Raw genomic sequence first — 26,157 nt, 5'->3', positions numbered from 1 at the left:
ATGGTTCATTATTCCTGGTAGATACTACTGGTTATGGTTCATTATTCCTGGTAGATACTACTGGATATGATTCATTATTTCTGGTAGATACTACTGGTTATGATTCATTATTCCTGGTAGATACTACTGGTTATGATTCATTATTCCTGGTAGATACTACCGGTTATGGTTCATTATTTCTGGTAGATACTACTGGTTATGGTTCATTATTCCTGGTAGATACTACTGGTTATGGTTCATTATTCCTGGTAGATACTACTGGATATGATTCATTATTCCTGGTAGATACTACTGGTTATGGTTCATTATTCCTGGTAGATACTACTGGATATGATTCATTATTCCTGGTAGATACTACTGGATATGATTCATTATTCCTGGTAGATACTACTGGATATGATTCATTATTCCTGGTAGATACTACTGGTTATGATTGCAGACAGAGCCCAGAGAATGCGATGGTGTAATACTGAATTAGTCATATGTTGATAAGGTGCATGCATGGGGATGTCCACGTCACCCAGAGACATGCCCATGCTCTAGAGAGACGGATTGAAACTTCATAGTTGTAGGCATAATTACAGCTAATGCTGTCTAGACTTACGCTGGCAAACACATCCATTACATTAGCTACCTAAATGTGAAGTAAACTCAACTGGCGAGTATTAGAGAATGGGGACTTTTAATTTGAAAACGTGCAGGATACCTCTTTCCGGTTTCCCTGATTTATGTTTTTTTAATACTGTGTTATTCTTGTTCGGGTAGCACCCCTCACAGGCCGTTTGGTGTACGTTTTTTTTTTTTTTTTGTGAGATGAAACTGCCAAAAACTCAGAAAGGTCATATTGTAGGTCAGAATTGCAACACAAGATTTGTTCAAGCCTAAAATGTTAGTCCGTAACTGTAACATGGTGGTTGTATGTTCACAGATGAAATTTCACATTTAGTTTCATGTATGTTTTTTTCTTACGATCCTAACAATTTACTAATGGATTTTCTTATGATCCTAACTATACGTATATTCAACCTTTTGGCAGCTATCAGGATCCATAGTGGAGAGACGCAGCACAGTTTCTCTCCAACAGCACCATGGGGAGGCGTGCTGTACATATTTTGGGCCTGTGACTTTCGCAAAGTGTGCGCTGCTTATCAAGGGGCGAAATCAGCGCTCTGCTTAATTGCTCATATGCAACTGGGTGAGAAGTGATCATTGTTTTTGGGGGCAGAATTATGTGAGTGATTCTTGGAGGTGCGTCTTGGTCAGTTTATGTCGGGAAAACGACGTTCTCGTTAATCTACCGCTCTAGGCTGCCACTCACTTAGGTATAATGACACCACTGCGCACACACCGGTGGTTACTATGACAACTAGTATAGCCATGTCAGTAAATGACTGCTGTCTGAACACACAAATCCAATTTGGTCACTTTTAACTTGCTGTTTGGACAGTCAGTATTCCATAACAGATTTAAAGAAATAAGAAACTGATTTGAGCATTAAGGTCTGCAGTGTGAACAAGGCTTTATTGCAACTTGTAGGTGCATCTCTTGTTATAATTGTATAATCATCAATTGGCTACTTAGATACATTCTTTGTAATTGAATTAAATAGTACAAATACAATATTTTGCACTATAGTGTTGTTTTCTATCATTCATTTCTCATAAATTACACAATGTGTTCACAGGAAGAAAAACACCTACAATCTCTACATAAGATTAGGAAAATGAACCATTCCTACAAACCCTAAAGGATTTCTTTCTGGAAGTGAATGATTTGGGCTCATTGCAAATGATAATAGACAGCAGATATTGTACAATAATGTTCAGCCTTTGATCCACACAGAAACCTTCCTCATCCCTCTGTATTAATGAATGTTGTATGTTCTTCTGGGATTTCTTTGATAAATATTCTGAAATATTTAGCTGTATTGGGAATAAAATATTAATATATAATTCATTAGTGTTAGTTGGAAGGTTATTCATCAACATCAATGTCAAGTAGGAGTACGCTTAAGTATATACTATAATATGGTTAATATATACTGTATAAAATCTAGTTCTGTTCATGGACCTCAACACCACATCAATAGATCTATTGTGTCTTGATCCCCCTCAGGCAGTGCCATGTAAAACTTGTGACATTTTGTTTGGAGGCCAATGTACACTACTTTTATGGGTATACATTTGACAAACATTCATGTATTGCCTATTTTTGAGAAACAGAAACCATAATGTAATTCTAGGTGACAAAGGGGTAATATATATATTGCACCGCTGGACCCTGTTTTAAATTAGAGCAAATGGTCAAGGAAGTTAGTGGTTCACTATGTCATGAGGTAAGAAAATATTAAGCTATAAGAGCCCAGCTCTTGGACTTCAATGGAGAATCCCCATTGAAAGTGATTCTTAGTCCAATAGGATTCTGGGAAACTGATCCATGAAGTTACAATATTGTATGGCATTAGTGGGGTGTCAAAATAATATTACACATTTTTCAAGTGGTAAGCAAACCTTGTATTGTGCCCGTAAATCCAGACCATGTTTAAATAAAAAATGAATTGTGAACTATGTATTACAAATCACCTCTCTGTACAATTACAGCTGGTGTCCAGTGCCAAACAGTGCCATTTAGAGAATTTAAATGAAAAGTACAATTTCTATACAAAAGTAGAGGCAATTCTCCCTCGAGTTTGGCTTGCTTGAATAACAACACTCGATCCTCAGCTTATCTTTCTGAAAAGAGAAACGTTCGACAACACATTAGTATAATGACCTGATTTGTTTTGATCAATGTGACAAACTGATAACATATATAGTACACGTCCCTGAACCTAAAGGTGCACATATTCTGCACAAGATTAGAATACCTATGACATAGATAGAACACTGATAGAACACTGATAGAACACTGATAGAACACTGAACAATTGAAAATATAAGCACCTCTACAGTAAAGACATACACCAGAGATATTTTCTATATATTTATACATGGCTCTGATTCACAGGGAACAGATGACATACAGTATAGAACACACAGTACACTCACTTCCTCTTTCGTTGCAGGTAAATATGAACCAGCCAATGAGAAATCAAAGGCCAGACTGTAGCAAACACCACGGTGGTAGGAGACAGGTGCAAAGGCCACCACGAAGGACTCTGGAAAACCAAAAAAAGACAACTCTCTCAACCATACTGACATTAAAGAGTAAATCTCTTGTTAAAGAGACTTCTCTTGTTTGGCATTGCACATTTTTAAACGACTCCTCTTACATGTATACGTTTTAAGATATTCAATGAAAAAAAAAGCGGTATGATTCTGGCATTGTGAATCCTATTTTATTTTTTTTACTATTATTTAATAGTTAGACAGAAGATTGAAAACCTTACATAGACTTGTTTCTACTGTATTATTGACTGTATGTTTGTTTTACTCCATGTGTAACTCTGTGTTGTTGTATGTGTCGAACTGCTTTGCTTTGTCTTGGCCAGGTCGCAATTATAAATGAGAACTTGTTCTCAACTTGCCTACCTGGTTAAATAAAGGTGAAATATATATATATATTTTTTAAACGTATTCCTTATGCTTTATTTTTTGAATGTCTTTTTTTTGCCATTTATGAATGTTATTCAATGCATTTCTATGGGCTATAGTAATAAAGGCCAAATTAAATATTTGTTCAAATATTTCTGTTTATATGTATTTGTTTTATACCTAAAGGGGTCGTCAAATTCAAAATGAAATAGGTAAATGACCCATGGTATGACAATCTTAAAACATGTCAGCTTAGACTTCTAAGAATTAATACACTGAACAAAAAATATAAATGCAACATTTAAAGTGATGGGATAAAAGACCCCAGAAATGTTCCATACGCACAAACAGCTTATTTCGCTCACATTTTATACACCATTTTGTTTACATCCCTGTCAGTGAGCAAAATGTAAATGTAAATTTCTCCTTTGCCAAGATAATCTATCCACCTGACAGGTTTGGCATATCAAGAAGCTGATTAAACAGATTGATCGTTACACAGATGCACCTTGTGCTGGGGGACAATAAAATACCACTCTAAAATGTGCAGTTTTGACACACAACACAATGCCACAGATGTCTCAAACTTTTAGGGAGCATGAAATTGGCATGCTGACTGCAGAAATGTGCAACAGAGCTGTTGTCAGAGAATTTAATGCCTCCAGTGTTGTTTTAGAGAATTTGGCAGTAAGTACAACCGGCCTCGCACCAGACCACGTGTATGACTGATGCCATTTTTGTGAACAGAGTGCCCCATGGTGGCGGTGGGGCTATGGCATGGGCAGGCATAAACTATGGACAATTAAAACAATTTCATTCTATCGATGGCAATTTCAATGCATAGACATACTGTGACGAGATCCAGAGGCCCATTGTGAGGCCCATTTTTTTTAAGGTATCTGTGACTAACAGACACATATATCTGTTTGTTTTTTTAATATAGATTTTTTTTGATTGAATATTAAAACATACAATCTATCTGCAGTGAAGCCGTTCAACATTTACATCACATTCAGTCATCTAGCAGATACTCCCATCCAGAGAGACCCACAGGGACAACCAGGTTCAAGCAACCCGCCCAAGGGCAAGTCAACAGATCTCCCACCATGTCAAATCGGGGACCCGATCCAGGGACCTATTGGCCACCGGCACAACTGGTAGGCCACCAACCAACAGTCATGTGAAAGCCATAGAGTAGGACCTAATGAATTTATTTTAATTGACCCAATTTCCTTGCATGATCTGTAACTCAGTAAAATCTTTGAAATTGTTGTATGTTGCGTTTATATTTTTGTTCCGTATCGTTAGACAGAAGCACATACCTTTCTTGCCAGGGATAAGGAGTCATCTTGTCTAGCCTGAGAAAGTGATCTAGTCTGAAAATGAACACACACAAAATGTACACTATGGTGGTCTCACTTATGATTCAGATATAATTTTAGACTGTATTGTGACACAGTTTTATAAAAATAAAAAGTACTGTTTTATCTCTATGGTTTTTAGACCGGGGTCTCACCTGTAATGTGGTCAGGGCCTCCAGAGTGTTAAGCCTCTGAAGCACGTTAGCCATGTCCTCCTGCAGCCTGGTCAGCGCCATGGCGATGTGCTCATTAAGGTTACCACTGGCAACAGCGTCAGTCCTGATCTGCATAACCCAGCCCTCTGCAGCATTTCCACTGGTAAAAATCTGTGACCCGCAACCTAGCCCCGATGACCTGGAACCTATACCACAAACAATGGACAGTGAGCCAGCATCACTCTATGGACGTCATGGCCTGTAGTTACAAAACGTCACATGCGTCTCGGAGTAGAAGTGCTGATCTCGGATCAGTTTGGCCTTTTAAAACATAAAACATGGACCGGGTGGAGCTGATCCTCGACAACACTTCAACTCTGAGACGCTTTATGAATAAAAGGCCCAGAAGCACAGGAAAAAGGTTTCAAGTCAATCAAGGGATCAAATGCTATTGCTTTATACTTTTTTTTCATTATTTATTTTAAACAGTAAGACCATACAGACCCCACCTATTCCACTCATTGACCAGCAACTGTCACGTCGTTCTGTATGAAGCCCCTCCCTGTGAGGGGAGTCTTCCTGGAGACTCAGGTCCTCATCCAGGGTCTCTCCCTGAAGACTCCTCCTCCTAGCTTGACTTGCCCTTGTCCCGGAGGAGTGTACCCTGGGTATTCCCGATTCCTGTGAAGACAACCAATCATAATCATGCAGAGATGGCCAATGGGAGCGCTCCTTTTGCATTGTCATTACCCAAAACGCAAACCAATCCAATAAATAGAAGGGCGGGATCGAGTTCTGATTTACTGGAGCAAACACACCACATTTCTTAAGAGAGAACTTCTCACCTCTTCCATGGCTAAATGTTCCATTGAATCACAGAATTCCTCATTGTCCGAGTCGTTGACTCGAAGACGCTCTGTGTGGAGGGGACGAAGCACACTACATCATTGTCAGGTTATTGACACGTCAAGCATTGATCTGCATATATGAAGTGTACAGATCCAGTCCTTGATGACCACAGACCTGCATATTTCCTTTTTTTTACTAGGGACTGATTCTACCTGGTGTGTTCTCTACAGCCAATCAGTAACACGAAGAAATGAAAACCAGCAGGACTGCTGGAACTTGAGGGCCTGAGCTGTTTACCCCTGGATAGATCCATGCTTAATGAAAGCACTTCCCTCGGGAAGATGTTTTGGGTTGCGGGTGCTGTCGACAGGGGGTAGACCCCTGGAACACGGTTGGAGAGCCTACAGAGTGAAATGTGTTCTTTTAAGCCCAGTCATAGCGCAATCTCGTGTGAAAACAGAGGCCATTATTGAAAAAAGAGAATCCCAGCTTTATCGTCCTGCTATATTTATCGCTCAATTCTTAAAATGAAGCATATTTAATCTGCTTTACAACCGGTGTAGCCTACCTGGCATTCATAGGCGGCGTGTGAGTTTCAAGCTTGATCTAGCAACCTTTCGATCACTGGCCCAATGCTCTAACCACTAGGCCAGCTGCTTACCTGTCTAAAATAAATAATGGATTTATTGTAAAGGTGTAGGCTATATTACAAGGATTTATTGTAAAGGTGTAGGCTATATTACAAGGATTTATTGTAAAGGTGTAGGCTATATTACATGGATTTATTGTAAAGGTGTAGACTATATTACATGGATTTATTAGACTTTTTAAAATGTAGATGTTCCAAAGGTCTGCATCAGTGGCTTGTATGTGTGGAAACCAGGAGATGCTACGTGTGTTTATGTTAATTAACAGTCAATTACTGTGAGACCGGCAGTTAATTGCATGACAATTACCGGCTGACAAAATGTCATGACCGCCACAGCCCTAGTTTCGTTTCTCTTACAGGTGCTCTCAAATACAGTACCTACAGTTGGGTCCTACTAACTAACCCACCTACTGGAGGTGGTGCTTACCACTGAGGTGTCTGTTCAGATGCCTGTAGCGGTTCTCCGGTAGGGGATCTTTGGAGTAGGCCAGTTCCTCTTCCTCCACCTCACTGTTGAGAGAGCTCTGTGTCCCATTGGTCATGGAGGAGACGCTGGGCTCCACACTGCCGTTGGACGAGCTGACCTCTGACCTCCACTTGCGGTCCTTCACCCTGAGCAGATTCATGTCAGGGCCTGGGGACTTCCTCTCTGACGGACAGTATGACAATTAGTGTCATGTTAATAAGCATATTATAGTTATAAACCTGACATGGCACAACATTGACATAACAATGGTCCTCCCGGTCCTTTGTTTCATAGTGATATAGAGAGGATATGGTTTAAATTGTGACAAACTGATGTAACCACGGCCTAGGGACATTTTATCTCCGAAATAAAAGTCCTGAAGTCTCTTTTATGGTAACATACAGAACCATGTCAAATGCAGTCCTCATCTTCCACTTGAACTGCTTTATAGCTACCCATAGTTATAGCACTGTCGTAAGTATAACCATGTTTGGCTTGTTAATACGTTATGCTACATAGTATTCATAACTAAGTTGTTGTGTAGAGAAACAGCTCAAAATATGATATGTACAATTTGCGGTACCTCTCTCCTCCTCCGCTTCATCATCTGCATCTTCCTCCTCATCACTGTCCACTTTCTCCTCCTCCTTCTCCTCTTCCTCCTCCTCATCACTGTCCACTTTCTCCTCTTCCTCCTCCTCATCACTGTCCACTTTCTCCTCCTCCTTCTCCTCTTCCTCCTCCTCATCACTGTCCACTTTCTCCTCCTCCTTCTCCTCTTCCTCCTCATCACTGTCCACTTTCTCCTCCTCCTCCTCCTTATCAGTACTTTTGCTTTCCTCCTTGTCAGTCATAGTCATGCCATTTATTTTGCTTTCTGGGACTTTGGTTTGAATATCCTTCCAGATTTCCAGACTCCCAAAGCCTGAGCAGTGCAATAAAATGTACAAGACACCTTATTATAACCTCTTTATAATTATAATGAGCTACTCTAGATAACACCGACTGTATCTACTCTAGATAACACCGACTGTATCTACACTAGATAATGACTGTATCTACTCTAGATAACACAGACTGTATCTACTCTAGATAACACCGACTGTATCTACTCTAGATAACACCGACTGTATCTACTCTAGATAACACCGACTGTATCTACACTAGATGACACCGACTGTATCTACACTAGATAACACCGACTGTATCTACTCTAGATAACACCGACTGTATCTACACTAGATAACACCGACTGTATCTACACTAGATAACACCGACTGTATCTACACTAGATAACACCGACTGTATCTACTCTAGATAACACCGACTGTATCTACACTAGATAACACCGACTGTATCTACACTAGATAACACCGACTGTATCTACTCTAGATAACACCGACTGTATCTACTCTAGATAACACCGACTGTATCTACTCTAGGTAACACCGACTGTGTCTACTCTAGATAACACCGACTGTGTCTACTCTCGGTAACACCGACTGTGTCTACTCTAGATAACACCGACTGTATCTACACTAGATAACACCGACTGTGTCTACTCTCGGTAACACCGACTGTGTCTACTCTAGATAACACCGACTGTGTCTACTCTAGATAACACCGACTGTGTCTACTCTAGATAACACTGACTGTATCTACACTAGATAACACCGACTGTGTCTACTCTCGGTAACACCGACTGTATCTACTCTAGATAACACCGACTGTATCTACACTAGATAACACCGACTGTGTCTACTCTCGGTAACACCGACTGTATCTACTCTAGATAACACCGACTGTATCTACTCTAGATAACACTGACTGTATCTACTCTAGATAACACCGACTGTATCTACTCTAGATAACACCGACTGTATCTACTCTAGGTAACACCGACTGTATCTACTCTAGGTAACACCGACTGTGTCTACTCTAGATAACACCGACTGTGTCTACTCTCGGTAACACCGACTGTGTCTACTCTAGATAACACCGACTGTATCTACTCTAGATAACACCGACTGTATCTACACTAGATAACACCGACTGTATCTACTCTAGGTAACACCGACTGTATCTACTCTAGATAACACCGACTGTGTCTACTCTCGGTAACACCGACTGTGTCTACTCTAGATAACACCGACTGTATCTACTCTAGATAACACAGACTGTGTCTACTCTAGATAACACCAACTGTATCTACTCTAGATAATGACTGTATCTACACTAGATAATGACTGTATCTACTCTAGATAACACCGACTGTATCTACTCTAGATAACACCGACTGTATCTACTCTAGATAACACCGACTGTATCTACACTAGATAATGACTGTATCTACTCTAGATAACACAGACTGTATCTACTCTAGATAACACCGACTGTATCTACTCTAGATAACACCGACTGTGTCTACTCTAGATAACACCGACTGTGTCTACTCTAGATAACACCGACTGTATCTACTCTAGATAACACCGACTGTGTCTACTCTAGATAACACCGACTGTGTCTACTCTAGATAACACCGACTGTATCTACTCTAGATAACACCGACTGTGTCTACTCTAGATAACACCGACTGTGTCTACTCTAGATAACACCGACTGCATCTACATTGCCACAACATGTAGCATTCTATGCATCACAACCACCGTTCACAAAGCTCAGCACAAGTAACACAACTACACAGCTAACACCAACAGGCTGCTATTTATTAGCAACAGACTTTTCTACTATCGAGACAATACCAGACACTTTCAAAGATAAAACAACCAATCAACCATGCCACACAACACAACAAAATTAGGTTCTCTACTCATCCAGCCTTCAACATCTTTGCACTTATTTCCTTAAAGGGATAGTTCACCAAAATGTAAAATTGAAGTCAACTTATGGATACCTTTAGGTTTGCTGTTTAGCGCAGGCTAACAGGAGTCCTGCTTGCACCATGCAATCAATTATGCTAATGCTAAACTATAGCTACTGTAAGTAGACAAACTCATATCATATATCACTGATTCTTGGGTCCATATACTACTTTCTAGTTTTCCATAATATGAGGTAGATGGGTCATTTGGATCAACTATCCCTTTAATTGTTGCCATAGACAACAGTCCACTCATCATCTCTCTTCCTTCATCAGAACTGATTGCTGATTACAAGGTGAGGATGACTGACATGAGTTCACTGTGGACCCTTGGGGAATGGAGTTTAGGACCAACGCTACCACACAAACACTTGCCTTCCATCTTTGGTTTGTGGATACACCCCTTTTGTATCTGCATTTCCACTGAGCAGAAAGACAAAAAGGCAACTATGAAATATTAGTTCAAAGGCCTTATCTGCTAATAGCAAGGAAAGGTTAACATAAGCAAGAGATCAATCTTCCTCAGAGCTAAACCCACCTTGAGGTGGAACAATCTCCTTCTGTGTGAATTTATTGACTCTTTAGTGACTATTTATAGACTATGAGAGTGGTTGATTAATAATCAATAAACACATAAATCATTGAACAATTGTACGCCTAGATGTGTTGGGGTTATCGTATTGTTGTGTTCAGTCAAACTGAGGTGTGTAGTTCTGCAGTGTTCAAAACAGCATCCATTTTGACCAGGCACCTGCAGCTGCTGCGAAAGGCCTGCTGTAGGCCCTCTTGTCCTCATCCTTCTCTTCCTCCACTCCTCCCTCCACTTCTTCGAAGAAATACCCCCCGAGAGCCTCCAGCAGGTCAGACACCTCCTCTGTGACTGGAAGAGTCTCCAGAATCTTCCAGAAATGTGATTGTTAATATATTGGCTGTTTCAATATAGAGTAAATGTGGTTTCATCAATTTAACGAAACAGAAATGTATCTGCCTGGAGGGTAAAACAATAGTACAAGCATGCAGTTGCTTCCTCTTCTTTTATTTATTCAAGATGCCGTAGTAAAAATGCTTACCAGCTGAATGTCATTGACGTACGCTTGCATGGCTTCCTCCTTTGACATGTTCCCCAGTGAATTCCATGCGTCCCTGGCAACAAACAAACCTTTGTGTCTCATACGAACTCAGGTGAGAAAATAAATGCTGCATAACCTCAATAATGGCGAGACAAGACTAACAACATGCCTTTTTGTTCAGAGTAGGGATTTCATTATGAATCCATATGGACCCCCATGCAAGATATGCATTTACATAGGGCCTTGAGATAACCAGGAAGAAACTATTGTAAACACAGTATCAGATATTTGAAATAAAATCTCTCAGAATTTGGTCTGATCATACAGCAAATTAGCAGGTTTTAATAGTTGAAATGCATTTTTTGTGGCTCATAAATCTGTTATTGTGCAGCAATAAGATGGTAGTATGGTATATTACACACACTGCAGTGGGTAGTTTGATTGAATGACTCATATTCCATGCACTATAGAATAAATATGGTTATTCTGCTTTGTGGCTTAAGCATATCCATAATATCCCAGTCCAAATGACTCAGTGATATTCCTTAATCGCGAAACCTTTAACCTCGAGGTAAAAACACAACCCATTTTTTGACTTCTCATTGGTCTTAGCCTCGCTGGGCCATTCTTCTGCAACATTTCAAATGGTTTCAGAAGTGCTCTTGCTCTATGCTGGCATATCTCGTACATGCCTCAGTACTGAAGGCATGCAGTATTTTTATTTTTATAAACATCATCATCTTTCATCTGACTTGATATTTGATATTGCTAGAACAACACCCTTCACCAGGGTCGTGTTCAGTCGGCACAAAATGGAAGAAAGCGATCCAAAACGGAGTGAAAGCGGGGAGGTTCTATACTATCTTAACGTGTCCAATAAGAAACACACATTTTCAGGTTTTCTGTCGCGAAACATTTTGCTGCAGTGTGCGCTAATGAACACGACCCAGTCCTTAAACAGAATTTACCACTTGGCTTTGCCTGCAGTGTCCCAGTATCCTGTGGGTCTTGGAATATTACATGGCCCCAGCGCAGCCTGCTTGTAGTAACTATAAAACATGAGCATCATGCCATCCGCCGGCTGATATGGACCTATAGGAGAGCAAATAAGGATAGGAGAGGGGAACAAAGAAGATCATTCAGGAAGTTTGATGATTTACATGATACTTTGAATTATTGTTACATTTGCAGCCGAGAGTCAATGCAGCAATTACCATGAGCTCACTGCAACCGACAATACAAATGTGTGTCCTCAGAAGGTATAAATAGACTTCTATTTTAAATTCAACGCTTTAATGGTTGAATCTGCTCATCTTCTGCTCTAAAGACACAATCTGTAATTTCAACAGTTTATCGGCTACTCTGCCTACTACAGAGCTATGCAAGGACTGACTGTCACATGAGATTGGCATGAAATTGGCTGTTTGTTTACAAACACTAAATCATATGACAACACAAACATAAACAATGTAGGAGTAGCCTAATATAACTGTATTGAACAGTAAAACAATTAAGCTGATAAGGCAGTTATATAATTTTAGAACAGCAGAACTTCTTACAGTGTGCCTTTTAAGAGCCAACCAAAACAGGCGATATCTAAGACACAGAGAATATAGGCCAATCACCTCTATCAAGCAGGTACCAAATTAACACGGTGGCAACACAGTGAGCTCTAATGGTGCTCATTCAGACATAGGCTACACAAGCTAGGCTTACTGCTAAATAGGCCACTCGGTCGCAGGACATGGCCCAGTTCAGTGGCCGATTTGATGTATAGGCTAGTGTAGTTATTAGTGGATAATTAGCCTACCATCTTCGGGTAAACTCCGTATCACTCGCACTGCGGCGTCAAATCGGGTCTCGAGCTCGTCTTGTTCCATTGCTTTGTCACAACCAGGATGACAGGCGGAGAATCGTCACTTCTTAAAGAGATTTAACATTCGGTCACCTCTGTGACAACAAAGTTGCATGGCAGCAATAATGTAAAATGAAAATGTTCTCAACAGGCTTTCATAATGTGTCATTGAAATCAACGGGCCTAATTAATACCCACGGACCTCGCAAAGGGTACCGTATTATGGATACTATAAACCACATGCATAATAGGCTTGTTATCTGATTTTCCCCTGAGGCAATTATTAAGCTATTTAGTTGTTGCATAAACATTGTCAGAATTGTATATCCATATGTTCAAATTAGAGTGAATGTAAAATAAAAAATAAAAAAAAGAACCAAATCGATAGAAGGTTACGTTTAAGAAACTCACCCTATCTATGCATGACTCTGGATGGATTAAACCCACTGCTGTCTACATATAGCCTACTGGCTGCAACCAGGCTGACTGTTCCGATAGCGATCTCTCAAATTCGGTCCAACCGAACACCACGAAACATATGATTCACAAAGTTGCCATGGGAGTTGTAGTGTCTTTTGACCACGAATTACACAATGAACCAATGGGTTTCCTTTAGGATTCCTACAATGCCCACAATTCTCTTAATGTGGGATTTAATATGGGAGATAGTGCTGACTGGGACAACATTTTGTCTACCTTTTTAAAAAGCATATATATATATATTAGATACACACGAGCGAGGACAAAATTTTAAAATATAGCATATAGATTGCAGCAAAATCGGCGCGCCATCAGTGGTACACTGGCTACCTTCTGCCACTAGACCCGATCGCTCTTCATCAGCTCTGGGTTCAACAAGCCACAATCGCACTCAAAATCAATTGATCCACAACTAATCGATGTAGTATCTGAACCAATCACAGTTGACAACGAGTCCAGAGCGCGGTCAAATGTAACAGTGATAAAATCGAGGCCAGAAGTGCCACAATACCAGGCGGGGGAGCCCCTTTCTCACCACACCAAAAGCAGCATCGCTTTGCCTCATTGAAAGGAAAGGGAGGAGAGAAATGCAGAGGGATGTAAGATGGCAGAACTACAAATGTTGCTAGAGGAAGAAATTCCGGCCGGTAAACGAGCGCTTGTGGAAAGCTACCAAAATCTATCGAGGGTTGCAGAATACTGTGAAAACAATTATGTACAGGTAAGGAAAAATACATCGCTGATAAAATGTTGAATTATATGCGGAATTCGTCGGATTTGTAGCCTAATGTTCAAGAACTGAGTGAAACCGGGGACAGGAAATGTTTCCCCCAGACCGCTAGACAGATATCTAAATCACGAAATAGGCTTTTGGCAATGTAAAAAAAAAAAAAAAAAAAAAAAAAAAAGGCGACCTAATCATTATATGCTTAAAACTGGTTACCATCTCGAGCTCTATTTTCATATAAGAGCACTGTTCGGGTGGTTGACCACTCTTGCGACCATTATTCACCAGCCATTTAATATCAATTTACAAAGCGAATGGAGACTATTCAGAGGGTGTGTCGTTGTTATGACCAAGGCTTGTCACTGACTGCATTCTCTTTTATAGGTAGGCTATCGAATAGGCCAAATGGTTTTATTCGTTTCATCATTATACAACCAGGACTCAGTGGTAGACGTAACATAGTAAACGTAAATTGCGGAGCCCATCGATTAGTAGTTACGTTTCGTATGATATGCTACGAATTACAATTTGTACAATAGGTTATGAATTGCAATTAGACAATAGGTTATGAATTGCAATGTGTACAATATATTACGAATTGCAATTATACAATAGGTTACTAATTTGCGAAAACATAACGACCCTGGGTTTATAAGCGCAGATATCAACTCTGCCGATTGAGCATGCTTTCTTTCTAGGGGTTAAGGTTAGGTTTAGAAGTTAGGTGAAAGCGTTAAGGTTAGGGGAAGGGTTAGGATTAAGGTTAGGATCTAGGTTAAAGTGTTAAGGTTAGGGGAAGGGTTGGGGTTAAGGTTAGGATCTAGGTTAAAGCGTTAAGTTTAGGGTTAAGGTTAGGATCTAGGTTAAAGCGTTAAGGTTAGGGGAAGGGTTAAGGTTAGGGGAAGGGTTATGGTTAGAAGGGTTAAGGTTAGGGGAAGGGTTAGCTAACATGCTAAGTAGTTGCAAAGTAGCTAAAAAGCGCTACGTTTTTACAAAATTGCTAATTTATGAAAATGCAAAAGTTTTCTGTGATGAGATTCAAACACGCAACCTTTGGGTTGCTAGACATTCGCGTTATGACTGTCTGTGGAATAAAGCACATTTCAGACTCAAACGTGACTTGCACATTTGATTTGTGCTCCACGAGTGTCCCTGAGAATGTAATATTACTTTACTCCATAGATTTTTTTTGTTCCTCTCTCCCAGACAAATGGATTACATTTTAATAATCTGGATTATTGCCTGTGTATTGGATTAAGAACATGCTGCCATTGTTTACACACACCTGGCCCTAACCTTTTACTGTCAACTGGTCCAGAAATGTGAAATATAAAAATACAAAATGGTGGCAGGATCAGAAATGCTGTTTTGTTGAGGCTCTGACGATGACTCTCACAGAACGGCTGGTGATGTAAGGAGCAACAAATGGGGCCACCGGTTACGTCATGTTGTAGAATCCAGATGAACCCAGCGGTGCAGTTGGATAGCTCATCCGTGATGCCATTGGGGAACATTACAGGTCATGAGGCTTGCTATAGCACCTTTATAACCAAATCATAAAAGGACACATCAAAAGCCTAATCCGTAATGACAGGCAAACAACTTAATTTAAACATCTACGTCATCCAGCTTCAAGTCAAGCTTGTAGGCCTCAAACTAATAATCTCTGGTTTCTCATAGTAAATGTCCAAGAGATCAATGGAACACAGCTTATCTGTTAAGGAAGGAAAACCACAAGCAACCGTATTTGTCAAAGCTGAGGCCCCACCCTAAATCCCCCTTCACATGATATCCTACTGACTCATAGATGAATCATGAATGTGTTAAGGCCGTGCCCTCCACAAGTATTTATTATATTAAGTAGCAGCAGGCCTATCTAACTAGTATAACCAGTAGGGCCCCTAGTTCTAAAGTACCAGGTTAGTATAATGTGGGTCTCCCATCACAAGATAAAAGACTGGTTAGTCTTGGTAAAGAAAAAGGGGTTTGGAGATTAGGGGACGTTGTCTTTTCCAACGTAAGGTACCACCTACCCTGATGAAAGAGGGTTAGGTTTGGTAAAGATATAGGGTTTGGAGATTAGGGTCAGTTAGTATCATGTATGTTCTCCACCATAAGGTACCACTTACCCTGATGAAAGAGGGTTAGGTTTGGTAAAGGGGTGATTTTGACTGCAAATCAAATCAAATTTATTTATATAGCCCTTTGTACATCAGCTGATATCTCAAAGTGCTGTACAGAAACCCAGCCTAAAACCCCAAACAGCAAGCAATGCAGGTGTAGAAGCACGGTGGCTAGGAAAAACTCCCTAGAAAGGCCAAAACATAGGTAGAAACCTAGAGAGGAACCAGGCTATGTGGGGTGGCCGGTGAGAGTATCAACATATTCAGTTGCAGACTGAAAGAGAGAAGGTGGTTCAGCTTCTGAGCATTAATCAAGTGTATGACTCTGATTGGAGAGCATTATTACCGTGGTTTCCTTCCAGGGGACATTTTTAGACCACTGCAATTAGCTGGATTCTGTGGGAATTGTCCCACTCTGTTGTCTACCCTAGGATAATCTCAAACCCCATTGGAGGAATTTTGTAATTTTTATTAGGATCCCCATTAGTTCACTCCGTAACCCTAGCTAATCTTCCTGGGGTCCAACACCAATTAACAAGACATTACAAACAACCACAATCAAGACTTTACAAACATTCAACAAGTAGACAATACAGATAATTAAAATACCTGACAGGAAACACATTTAACGCTCAGTTGATGCTTTCTATTTCCTGACCAGTCATATGGTCTGTCACATTAGATGTTCTGTCTATTTCCTGTCCAGTCATATGGTCTGTCACATTAGATGTTCTTTCTATTTCCTGTCCAGTCATATGGTCTATCACATTAGATGTTCTTCCTATTTCCTGTCCAGTCATATGGTCTATCACATTAGATGTTCCGTCTATTTCCTGTCCAGTCATATGGTCTGTCACATTAGATGTTCCGTCTATTTCCTGTCCAGTCATATGGTCTGTCACATTAGATGTTCTGTCTATTTCCTGTCCAGTCATATGGTCTGTCACATTAGATGTTCTTTCTATTTCCTGTCCAGTCATATGGTCTATCACATTAGATGTTCTTCCTATTTCCTGTCCAGTCATATGGTCTGTCTCATTAGATGTTCTTTCTATTTCCTGTGCAGTCATATGGTCTATCACATTAGATGTTCTTCCTATTTCCTGTCCAGTCATATGGTCTATCACATTAGATGTTCCGTCTATTTCCTGTCCAGTCATATGGTCTGTCACATTAGATGTTCTGTCTATTTCCTGTCCAGTCATATGGTCTGTCACATTAGATGTTCTGTCTATTTCCTGTCCAGTCATATGGTCTGTCACATTAGATGTTCTGTCTATTTCCTGTCCAGTCATATGGTCTGTCACATTAGATGTTCCGTCTATTTCCTGTCCAGTCATATGGTCTATCACATTAGATGTTCTTCCTATTTCCTGTCCAGTCATATGGTCTATCACATTAGATGTTCCGTCTATTTCCTGTCCAGTCATATGGTCTATCACATTAGATGTTCTTCCTATTTCCTGTCCAGTCATATGGTCTATCACATTAGATGTTCCGTCTATTTCCTGTCCAGTCATATGGTCTGTCACATTAGATGTCTATTTCCTTCCTGTCATATGGTCTATCATTAGATGTTTTCCCTGTCCAGTCATATGGTCTATCACATTAGATGTTCTGTCTATTTCCTGTCCAGTCATATGGTCTGTCACATTAGATGTTCCGTCTATTTCCTGTCCAGTCATATGGTCTATCACATTAGATGTTCTTCCTATTTCCTGTCCAGTCATATGGTCTGTCTCATTAGATGTTCTTTCTATTTCCTGTCCAGTCATATGGTCTATCACATTAGATGTTCCGTCTATTTCCTGTCCAGTCATATGGTCTGTCACATTAGATGTTCTTTCTATTTCCTGTCCAGTCATATGGTCTGTCACATTAGATGTTCCGTCTATTTCCTGTCCAGTCATATGGTCTGTCACATTAGATGTTCTTTCTATTTCCTGTCCAGTCATATGGTCTGTCACATTAGATGTTCTTTCTATTTCCTGTCCAGTCATATGGTCTATCACATTAGATGTTCTTTCTATTTCCTGTCCAGTCATATGGTCTGTCACATTAGATGTTCTTTCTATTTCCTGTCCAGTCATATGGTCTATCACATTAGATGTTCCGTCTATTTCCTGTCCAGTCATATGGTCTGTCACATTAGATGTTCTTTCTATTTCCTGTCCAGTCATATGGTCTGTCACATTAGATGTTCCGTCTATTTCCTGTCCAGTCATATGGTCTATCACATTAGATGTTCTTCCTATTTCCTGTCCAGTCATATGGTCTATCACATTAGATGTTCCGTCTATTTCCTGTCCAGTCATATGGTCTGTCACATTAGATGTTCTTTCTATTTCCTGTCCAGTCATATGGTCTGTCACATTAGATGTTCTTTCTATTTCCTGTCCAGTCATATGGTCTATCACATTAGATGTTCCGTCTATTTCCTGTCCAGTCATATGGTCTGTCACATTAGATGTTCTTTCTATTTCCTGTCCAGTCATATGGTCTATCACATTAGATGTTCCGTCTATTTCCTGTCCAGTCATATGGTCTATCACATTAGATGTTCTTTCTATTTCCTGTCCAGTCATATGGTCTGTCACATTAGATGTTCTTTCTATTTCCTGTCCAGTCATATGGTCTGTCACATTAGATGTTCTTTCTATTTCCTGTCCAGTCATATGGTCTATCACATTAGATGTTCCGTCTATTTCCTGTCCAGTCATATGGTCTGTCACATTAGATGTTCTTTCTATTTCCTGTCCAGTCATATGGTCTATCACATTAGATGTTCTTTCTATTTCCTGTCCAGTCATATGGTCTATCACATTAGATGTTCTTTCTATTTCCTGTCCAGTCATATGGTCTGTCACATTAGATGTTCCGTCTATTTCCTGTCCAGTCATATGGTCTGTCACATTAGATGTTCTTTCTATTTCCTGTCCAGTCATATGGTCTATCACATTAGATGTTCTTCCTATTTCCTGTCCAGTCATATGGTCTATCACATTAGATGTTCTTCCTATTTCCTGTCCAGTCATATGGTCTATCACATTAGATGTTCTTCCTATTTCCTGTCCAGTCATATGGTCTATCTCATTAGATGTTCTGTCTATTTCCTGTCCAGTCATATGGTCTGTCACATTAGATGTTCCGTCTATTTCCTGTCCAGTCATATGGTCTGTCACATTAGATGTTCTGTCTATTTCCTGTCCAGTCATATGGTCTATCACATTATATGTTCTGTCTATTTCCTGTCCAGTCATATGGTCTATCACATTAGATGTTCTTTCTATTTCCTGTCCAGTCATATGGTCTGTCACATTAGATGTTCTTTCTATTTCCTGTCCAGTCATATGGTCTATCACATTAGATGTTCTTTCTATTTCCTGTCTAGTCATATGGTCTATCACATTAGATGTTCTTTCTATTTCCTGTCCAGTCATATGGTCTATCACATTAGATGTTCTTTCTATTTCCTGTCCAGTCATATGGTCTATCACATTAGATGTTCTGTCTATTTCCTGTCCAGTCATATGGTCTATCACATTATATGTTCTGTCTATTTCCTGTCCAGTCATATGGTCTATCACATTAGATGTTCTTTCTATTTCCTGTCCAGTCATATGGTCTGTCACATTAATATAATAATAATAATATATGCCATTTAGCAGACGCTTTTATCCAAAGCGACTTACAGTCATGTGTGCATACATTCTACGTATTGGTCCCAGTCATATGGTCTGTCACCCACTACCCTGTCCAGTCATAGCGCCATGATGTTCTTTCTATTTCCTGTCCAACTGAGCTCACAGATGTTCTTTCACTGTCCAGTCATATGGGGAACATTAGATGTTCTTTCTATTTCCTGTCCAGTCATATGGTCTATCACATTAGATGTTCTTTCTATTTCCTGTCCAGTCATATGGTCTATCACATTAGATGTTCTTTCTATTTCCTGTCCAGTCATATGGTCTGTCACATTAGATGTTCTTTTATTTTTTTTCTTGAAGGTGGATTTACTTTTTGCCTGAGCAATATGGATTGATAAAGAGTTCCATTCAGCTATGGCTCTATATAAAACTGTAGATTTAAGTCGATTTGTCCTTGGCTTGGGTTGTCTTAGCTGCCCTGAATTTGCCTGTCTGGTTTGGTGGTTATGCGTGTTGCCAGCATGTAGTAACTGGCCTGAAAAATACTGTGTTTTAAAAAATATATATAACATTCCTAAAGAAAATCAGAAGACTGGACAGTAATTTGTTTTTAACGTGAAGCCATGAGAGATTCTGATGCATTTGGATAATATTCATACGGTTAGAGCAGAAGGTCAGAAGGGAGGGACCTCAGGTTTTCTCATCCAATGGGTTTTGAGAATGAGGCGAGAGGAGAGAGGATGTGAGGAGTATGCAATATTTTTTTATACCTTTATTTAACTAGGCAAGTCAGTTAAGAACACATTCTTATGTGGGTGGGTTAACTGCCTCGTTCAGGGGCAGAACGACAGATTTTCACCTTGTCAGCTCGGGGGATCCAATTTTGCAACCTTACAGTTAACTAGTCCAGCTTTCATATGTTCTCATGTTCTGAGCAAGGAACTGAAACGTTAGCTTTCTTGCATGGCACATATTGCACTTTTACTTTCTTCTCCAACACTTTGTTTTTGCATTATTTAAACCAAATTGAACATGTTTCATTATTTACTTGAGGCTAAATTGATTTTATTGATGTATTATATTAAGTTAAAATAAGTGTTCATTCAGTATTGTTGTAATTGTCATTATTACGAATAAATTTGTAAAAATCGTCTGATTAATCGGTATCGGCTTTTTTGGTCCTCTAATAATCGGTATCGGACTTGAAAAATCATAATCGGTCGACCTCTAGTACTGACTCATAGCTTTAATAGGTTATCTGGTTTGGCCTGTACTGAGTGGACAAAACATTAAGAACACCTGCTCTTTCCCTGACATAGGCTGACCAGGTGAATCCAGTTGAAAGCTATGATCCCTTATTGATGTCACTGGTTAAATCCACTTCAATCAGTGCAGATGAAGGGGAGGAGGCAGGGTAAAGAAGGATTTTTAAGTATTGAGACACTTGAGGCATGGATTGTGTATGTGTGCCATTCAGAGGGTGAATGGGCAAGAAAACATATTTAAACGTCTTTGAACGGGGTATGGTGGTAGGTGCCAGGCGCACCGGTTTGTGTCAATAACTGCAACGCTGCTGGGTTTTTCACGCTCAAATTTTTCCATTTGTATCAAGAATGGTCCACCACCCAAATGACATCCATCCAACTTGACACAACTGTGGGAAGCATTGGAGTCAACATGGGCCAGCATCCCTGTGGAATACTTTCGACACCTTGTAGAGTCCACGCCACAAGAATTATGGCTGTTCTGAGGGTAAAAAAGGGGAGGGAGGCGCAACTCAATATCAGGAAGGTGTTCTTAATGTTTGGTATACTCAGTGTATATGGAGATGTGAACCACGGATACCAGGTCCTGTCTAGAAGGAGTGAATCACTGATACCAGATCCTTTCTAGAAGGAGTGAATCACTGATACCTGGTCCTTTCTAAGAGTGAATCACTGATACCAGGTCCTGTCTCGAAGGAGTGAATCACTGATACCAGGTCCTGTCTCGAAGGAGTGAATCACTGATACCAGGTCCTGTCTCGAAGGAGTGAATCACTGATACCAGGTCCTGTCTAGACCGAGTGAATCACTGATACCAGATCCTGTCTAGACCGAGTGAATCCAGGTCACAAGCCAACAGAGGAGGGTATGGAGATCTGCCTTCCTCTGGAAAATTGTATCAAGAATTGTCCACCACCCAAAGGACATCCAGCCAACTTGACACAACTGTGAGAGGCATTGGAGTAATCATGGGCCAGCATCCCTGTGGAACGCTTTCGACACCCTGTTGAGTCCATGGCACAAAGAAGTGAGACTGTTCTGACGGCAAGGGGGGGAGTGCAACTCAATTATAGGAAGGTGTTCCTAATGATTAGTATACTCAGTGTATAGTTCAGGATCAGTTCTCTCAATAGCAGTTCTCAACCAATCACCTACTTATGTTTGAGCATGTCCTCAGTTACCCTCAGGTTCTAGGTTGTCATAATTCAAGCCTACTCTCTTAATTGTGTTTGATTGACCCCTTTAATAGACATCATAATCTCATCATGTTCAGGCGACCTGTTTCGGGAAGCTACACATGTAATTAGTGGAAAATTAGATGAGAAATGAACACCACAGGTCAGTGAGTATTGTACACACCATTGGGTGATTAAACTGTCACCAGCTATGCAGAGGATCACTGATACAACTATTAGTCTACAGCATTTGAAGGAGAGGGGGTAAAGGGGGTCAAATGTGTTGAGTGGGATGGTTTTCCCTGTCAATTTCCCCTTTGCCTTGGATTCAGATAAGCAGTCTTGTGTTGTAATGTACTATCACTTACAGATGTAGGATCTTAATTTGATCACTATTTTGTTGCTGAGACTTTTCCTACACAGCAGGAAATGCAAAGTTGTAGTGTATTCAAGGTATAAAAAAGCCTTCTAAAGTTTGTCATTTCCACTTTTTTGTGTCATTTCCATTTTGCCCTAACAAAAAAATGTATCAACCCCTACAAAAAATGTCCATTATATTCCACATAATATTTCAAATAATATTTCAAATTTCTTGTTTCTTGTTGCTGCTGGATTATTTTCCTGCTTTAGCAAACTGGCTCAAAATTTTTTTTTAAATCTTGATATCTGCAGTGATCACTATCATGAATTTACTTCAGTTGACAAACAACTTCAAGCAATCGTGTCCCCTGGAGAATATTTTTCAAAATCTTAGAATTACAATATTAACTACAGTAGGGAGTGTTTTGTTGTGGATTTACTTGCTTTCCTCCGGTGATCAAGTGTTGATGTACAATGCCTTCAGAAAGTATTCATACCCCTCGACTTATTCCACCTTTGGTTGTGTTACAGTCTGAATTCAAAATGGAATAAATCTTTTTTTTTTTACCCATCTACACATAAGTTAAAAGCATGTTTTAAGATATTTTTGCAAATGTATGCTAGTTCAGTATATGTGCATCAAAGCTGGGACCGAGAGACTGAAAAACAGCCCTCAGACGGTTAAATAGCCATCACTAGCTGGCTTCCACCCAGTTACGCAACCCTGCACCTTAGAGGCTGCTGCCCCATATACATAGATATTGACTCACTGGTCACGTTAATAATGGAACACTAGTTACTTTAATAATGCTTACATACTGCTTTACACATCTCATATATATATATATACTGTATTTTATTATACTGTATTTTATTCAATGCCACTCCAACATTGTTCAATCTAATATTTATATATTTCTTAATTCCATTGTTTTACTTTTAGATTTGTGTGAATTTGTTTTAGATACACCTGCACTGTTGGAGCTACGAACACAAGCATCTCGCTACACCCGCTATAACATCTGTTAAATATATGTATGTGACCATTTGATTTGTAAAGCCCCTCCGGCCAAACCGTCCCCTATCCCGGACGACTCTCAGGCAATTGTGCACCACCCTATGGGATTCCCGGTCAGGGCCGGTTGTACACAGCCAGGGATCGAACCCGGGTCTTTAGTGACGGCTAAATGCAGTGCCTTAGACCACTGCAACACTCGGGAGCCGTGGCAAAACACTTTTTGGAATGTTTGGCTCTTGGTTCAGTGTTTAAAAGGAGAACGTTCTGGCCTTATAGACTGGCTGCCCCTCTGCCTGGTTCCTCTCTAGGTTTCTTCCTAGGTTCCTGTCTTTCTAGGTAGTTGTCCTAGCCACCGTGCTTCTACATCTGCATTGTTTGCTCTTTGGGGTTTTAGGCTGGGTTTCTGTATAAGCACTTTGTGACAACTGCTGATGTAAAAAGGGCTCTATAAAATACATTTGATTGAAATTTGATTGATGGTCAATAGCCTAATCCTTCTCTGTCTAACACTGAGATGTACCGCTTGTCCTCAAATGTACATGAATTGTGGGTGTGCCCCCTTCCCTTATAGTTAAATAAAGCCATCACTGCAGATGAGACAGACATTCTCCCAAATTCATTCACTCAACCCATTCATTGTGTTGACTTAGGTGCTTTCAATGATAAAGCTTTAGCCATGGTTTTGTTTCTAACAAATGCAAAATGTAGTTATGGGTATTTAAAGTCACTCATTCACTCAAACATAGCTGCTGCTCATGTTGCTATCTGTACTGATGGCGCAAAAGCCATGACAGGGAGACATAGTGGAGTGGTAATGCACATGCGACAGTTGCTTCCGATGCCACTTGGGTACACTGCAGCATGCACCGAGAGGCTCTTTCTGCCAAGGGAATGCCTGACAGCTTGAAAGACGTTTTGGACACTACAGTGAAAATGGTTAACTTTGCTAAAGCAAGGCCCCTGAATTCTTGTGTATTTTCTGCACTATGCAATGATATGGGCAGCGACCATGTAACGCTTTTACAACATACAGAAAGAAGTGCGCTGGTTATCAAGGGGCAAAGTATTGACAAGTTTTTTTTAATTGAGAGACGAGCTTAAAGTTTTCTTTACTGACCAAAATGTTCACTTGTCTGACCACTTCCGCGATGACAAGTTTTTCTTTTTTTAAAAATATTTTTTTAACCTTTATTTTACTAGGCAAGTCAGTTAAGAACAAATTCTTATTTTCAATGACGGCCTAGGAACAGTGGGTTAACTGCCTGTTCAGGGGCAGAACGACAGATTTGTACCAGATTTCTCACACGACTGGCCTATCTGGGTGATGTTTTTTCTCGCCTGAATGATCTGAATCTAGGACTACAGGGACACTCCACAACTATATTAAATGTGCGAGACAAAATTAAGGCTATGATTAAGAAGTTGGAGCTTTTCTCTGTCTGCATTAACAAGGACAACACACAGGTCTTTCCATCATTGTATGATTTTTTGTGTGCAAATGAACTCAAGCTTGCGGACAATGTTAAATGTGATATAGCGACTCTGAATGAGTTGGGTGTACAATTGGGTGTACAATTACACAGGTACTTTCCCGAAACGGATGACACAAACAACTGGATTTGTATCCCTTTCATGCCCTGCCTCCAGTCCACTTACCGATATCTGAACAAGCGAGCCTCATCGACATTGCAACAAGCGGTTCAGTGAAAGTGTTATTTAATCAAAAGCCACTACCAGATTTCTGGATTGGGCTGCGCTCAGAGTATTCTGTCTTGGCAGATCGCGCTGTTAAGACTGTGGATTCTCGGCCATCACTAGCATGAAAAGAAAATACAGGCACAGGCTGTGTGTGGAAAATGATTTAAGACTGAGACTCGCTCCAATACAACCCAACATTGCAGTTATCTGCATCCTTTCAAGCACACCCTTCTCATTAACCTGTGGTGAGTTAGTTACAATTTTCGATGAGCAAATAAGGTTTTATATGTAAGATGGTTTAATATAGAGCAAAATTATTGATTATTATAATATTATTATTTGTGCCCTGGTCCTGTAAGAGCTCTTTGTCACTTCCCACGAGCCGTTTAATAAATGTATTTTTTTTTTTTTTTTTTTTTTTTTTAACCTTTATTTAACCAGGCAAGTCAGTTAAGAACACATTCTTATTTTCAATGACGGGCTGGGAACAGTGGGTTAACTGCCTGTTCAGGGGCAGAACGACAGATTTGTACCTTGTCAGCTCGGGGGTTTGAACTCGCAACCTTCCGGTATAGTGTGTGTGTGTGGCAGGCTTACAATGATGGCAAAAAACAACATTTGAGAGTGCGCTGACCCTGGTGCTCGATGGGGTACGCAGCTGGAGGTTGAACGTTTGAAGGTGTAGGGGACTATAACACGTTTGGGAACCACTGATTGAGTATATGTGAAGGCAAGATTCAATTAAAAATGCCTTTTATTTGTGACTTTTTCAAATCATAGTTGCACACCTCATGTAGCCTAGTCCATAGGCCTATATGTTTTAATATGGTTTGTATCACAACTAA

General features: G+C 40.1%; 2 protein-coding genes across 10 annotated transcripts in view; one reads left to right on the top strand and one right to left on the bottom strand.

Annotated features, from left to right (window-relative positions):
• Nucleotides 1-1,502: 1,502 nt before the first annotated feature.
• Nucleotides 1,503-13,370, bottom strand: LOC118377415 (acyl-CoA-binding domain-containing protein 5-like). Of its 3 annotated transcripts, none has more exons than XM_052463268.1 (14): nucleotides 13,231-13,365; nucleotides 12,775-12,886; nucleotides 11,933-12,056; nucleotides 10,965-11,037; nucleotides 10,646-10,793; nucleotides 10,270-10,317; nucleotides 7,597-7,938; nucleotides 6,975-7,196; nucleotides 5,895-5,965; nucleotides 5,559-5,730; nucleotides 5,050-5,255; nucleotides 4,856-4,909; nucleotides 3,048-3,157; nucleotides 1,503-2,732 (listed from the first exon to the last, which is right to left on the bottom strand). In XM_052463268.1, the coding sequence occupies exons 2-14, from the start codon at nucleotides 12,842-12,844 to the stop codon at nucleotides 2,720-2,722; spliced, it is 1,653 nt and encodes a 550-aa protein (XP_052319228.1). In that variant the 5' UTR covers nucleotides 12,845-12,886; nucleotides 13,231-13,365; the 3' UTR covers nucleotides 1,503-2,719. The 3 variants fall into 3 exon arrangements, with proteins under 3 accessions (XP_052319228.1, XP_052319229.1, XP_052319230.1); XM_052463269.1 differs by having other exon boundaries at nucleotides 12,775-12,883; nucleotides 13,231-13,328; XM_052463270.1 differs by lacking the exons at nucleotides 1,503-2,732; nucleotides 3,048-3,157; nucleotides 4,856-4,909 and having other exon boundaries at nucleotides 5,093-5,255; nucleotides 5,554-5,730; nucleotides 13,231-13,370.
• A 386-nt stretch (nucleotides 13,371-13,756) lies between these two features.
• Nucleotides 13,757-26,157, top strand: part of LOC118373450 (abl interactor 1-like) — a 44,303-nt gene continuing 31,902 nt past the window's right edge. For all 7 annotated transcript variants that reach the window (XR_008064916.1, XR_008064918.1, XR_008064915.1 and 4 more), the window contains exon 1: nucleotides 13,757-14,020. Coding sequence is in view for 1 of the 7 variants with exons in the window: in XM_052463271.1 (XP_052319231.1) it covers nucleotides 13,904-14,020 (117 nt within the window). In the remaining 6 variants the exon portion in view is untranslated. The remainder of the gene's footprint in view (nucleotides 14,021-26,157) is intronic.

Source organism: Oncorhynchus keta, chromosome 15 (genome assembly GCF_023373465.1).
Source record: "Oncorhynchus keta strain PuntledgeMale-10-30-2019 chromosome 15, Oket_V2, whole genome shotgun sequence".
In the NCBI taxonomy this organism is placed as follows: Eukaryota; Metazoa; Chordata; class Actinopteri; order Salmoniformes; family Salmonidae; genus Oncorhynchus; species Oncorhynchus keta.
Note: the sequence above shows the minus strand (reverse complement) of the source record. Positions and strands in the feature narration are given on the sequence as shown.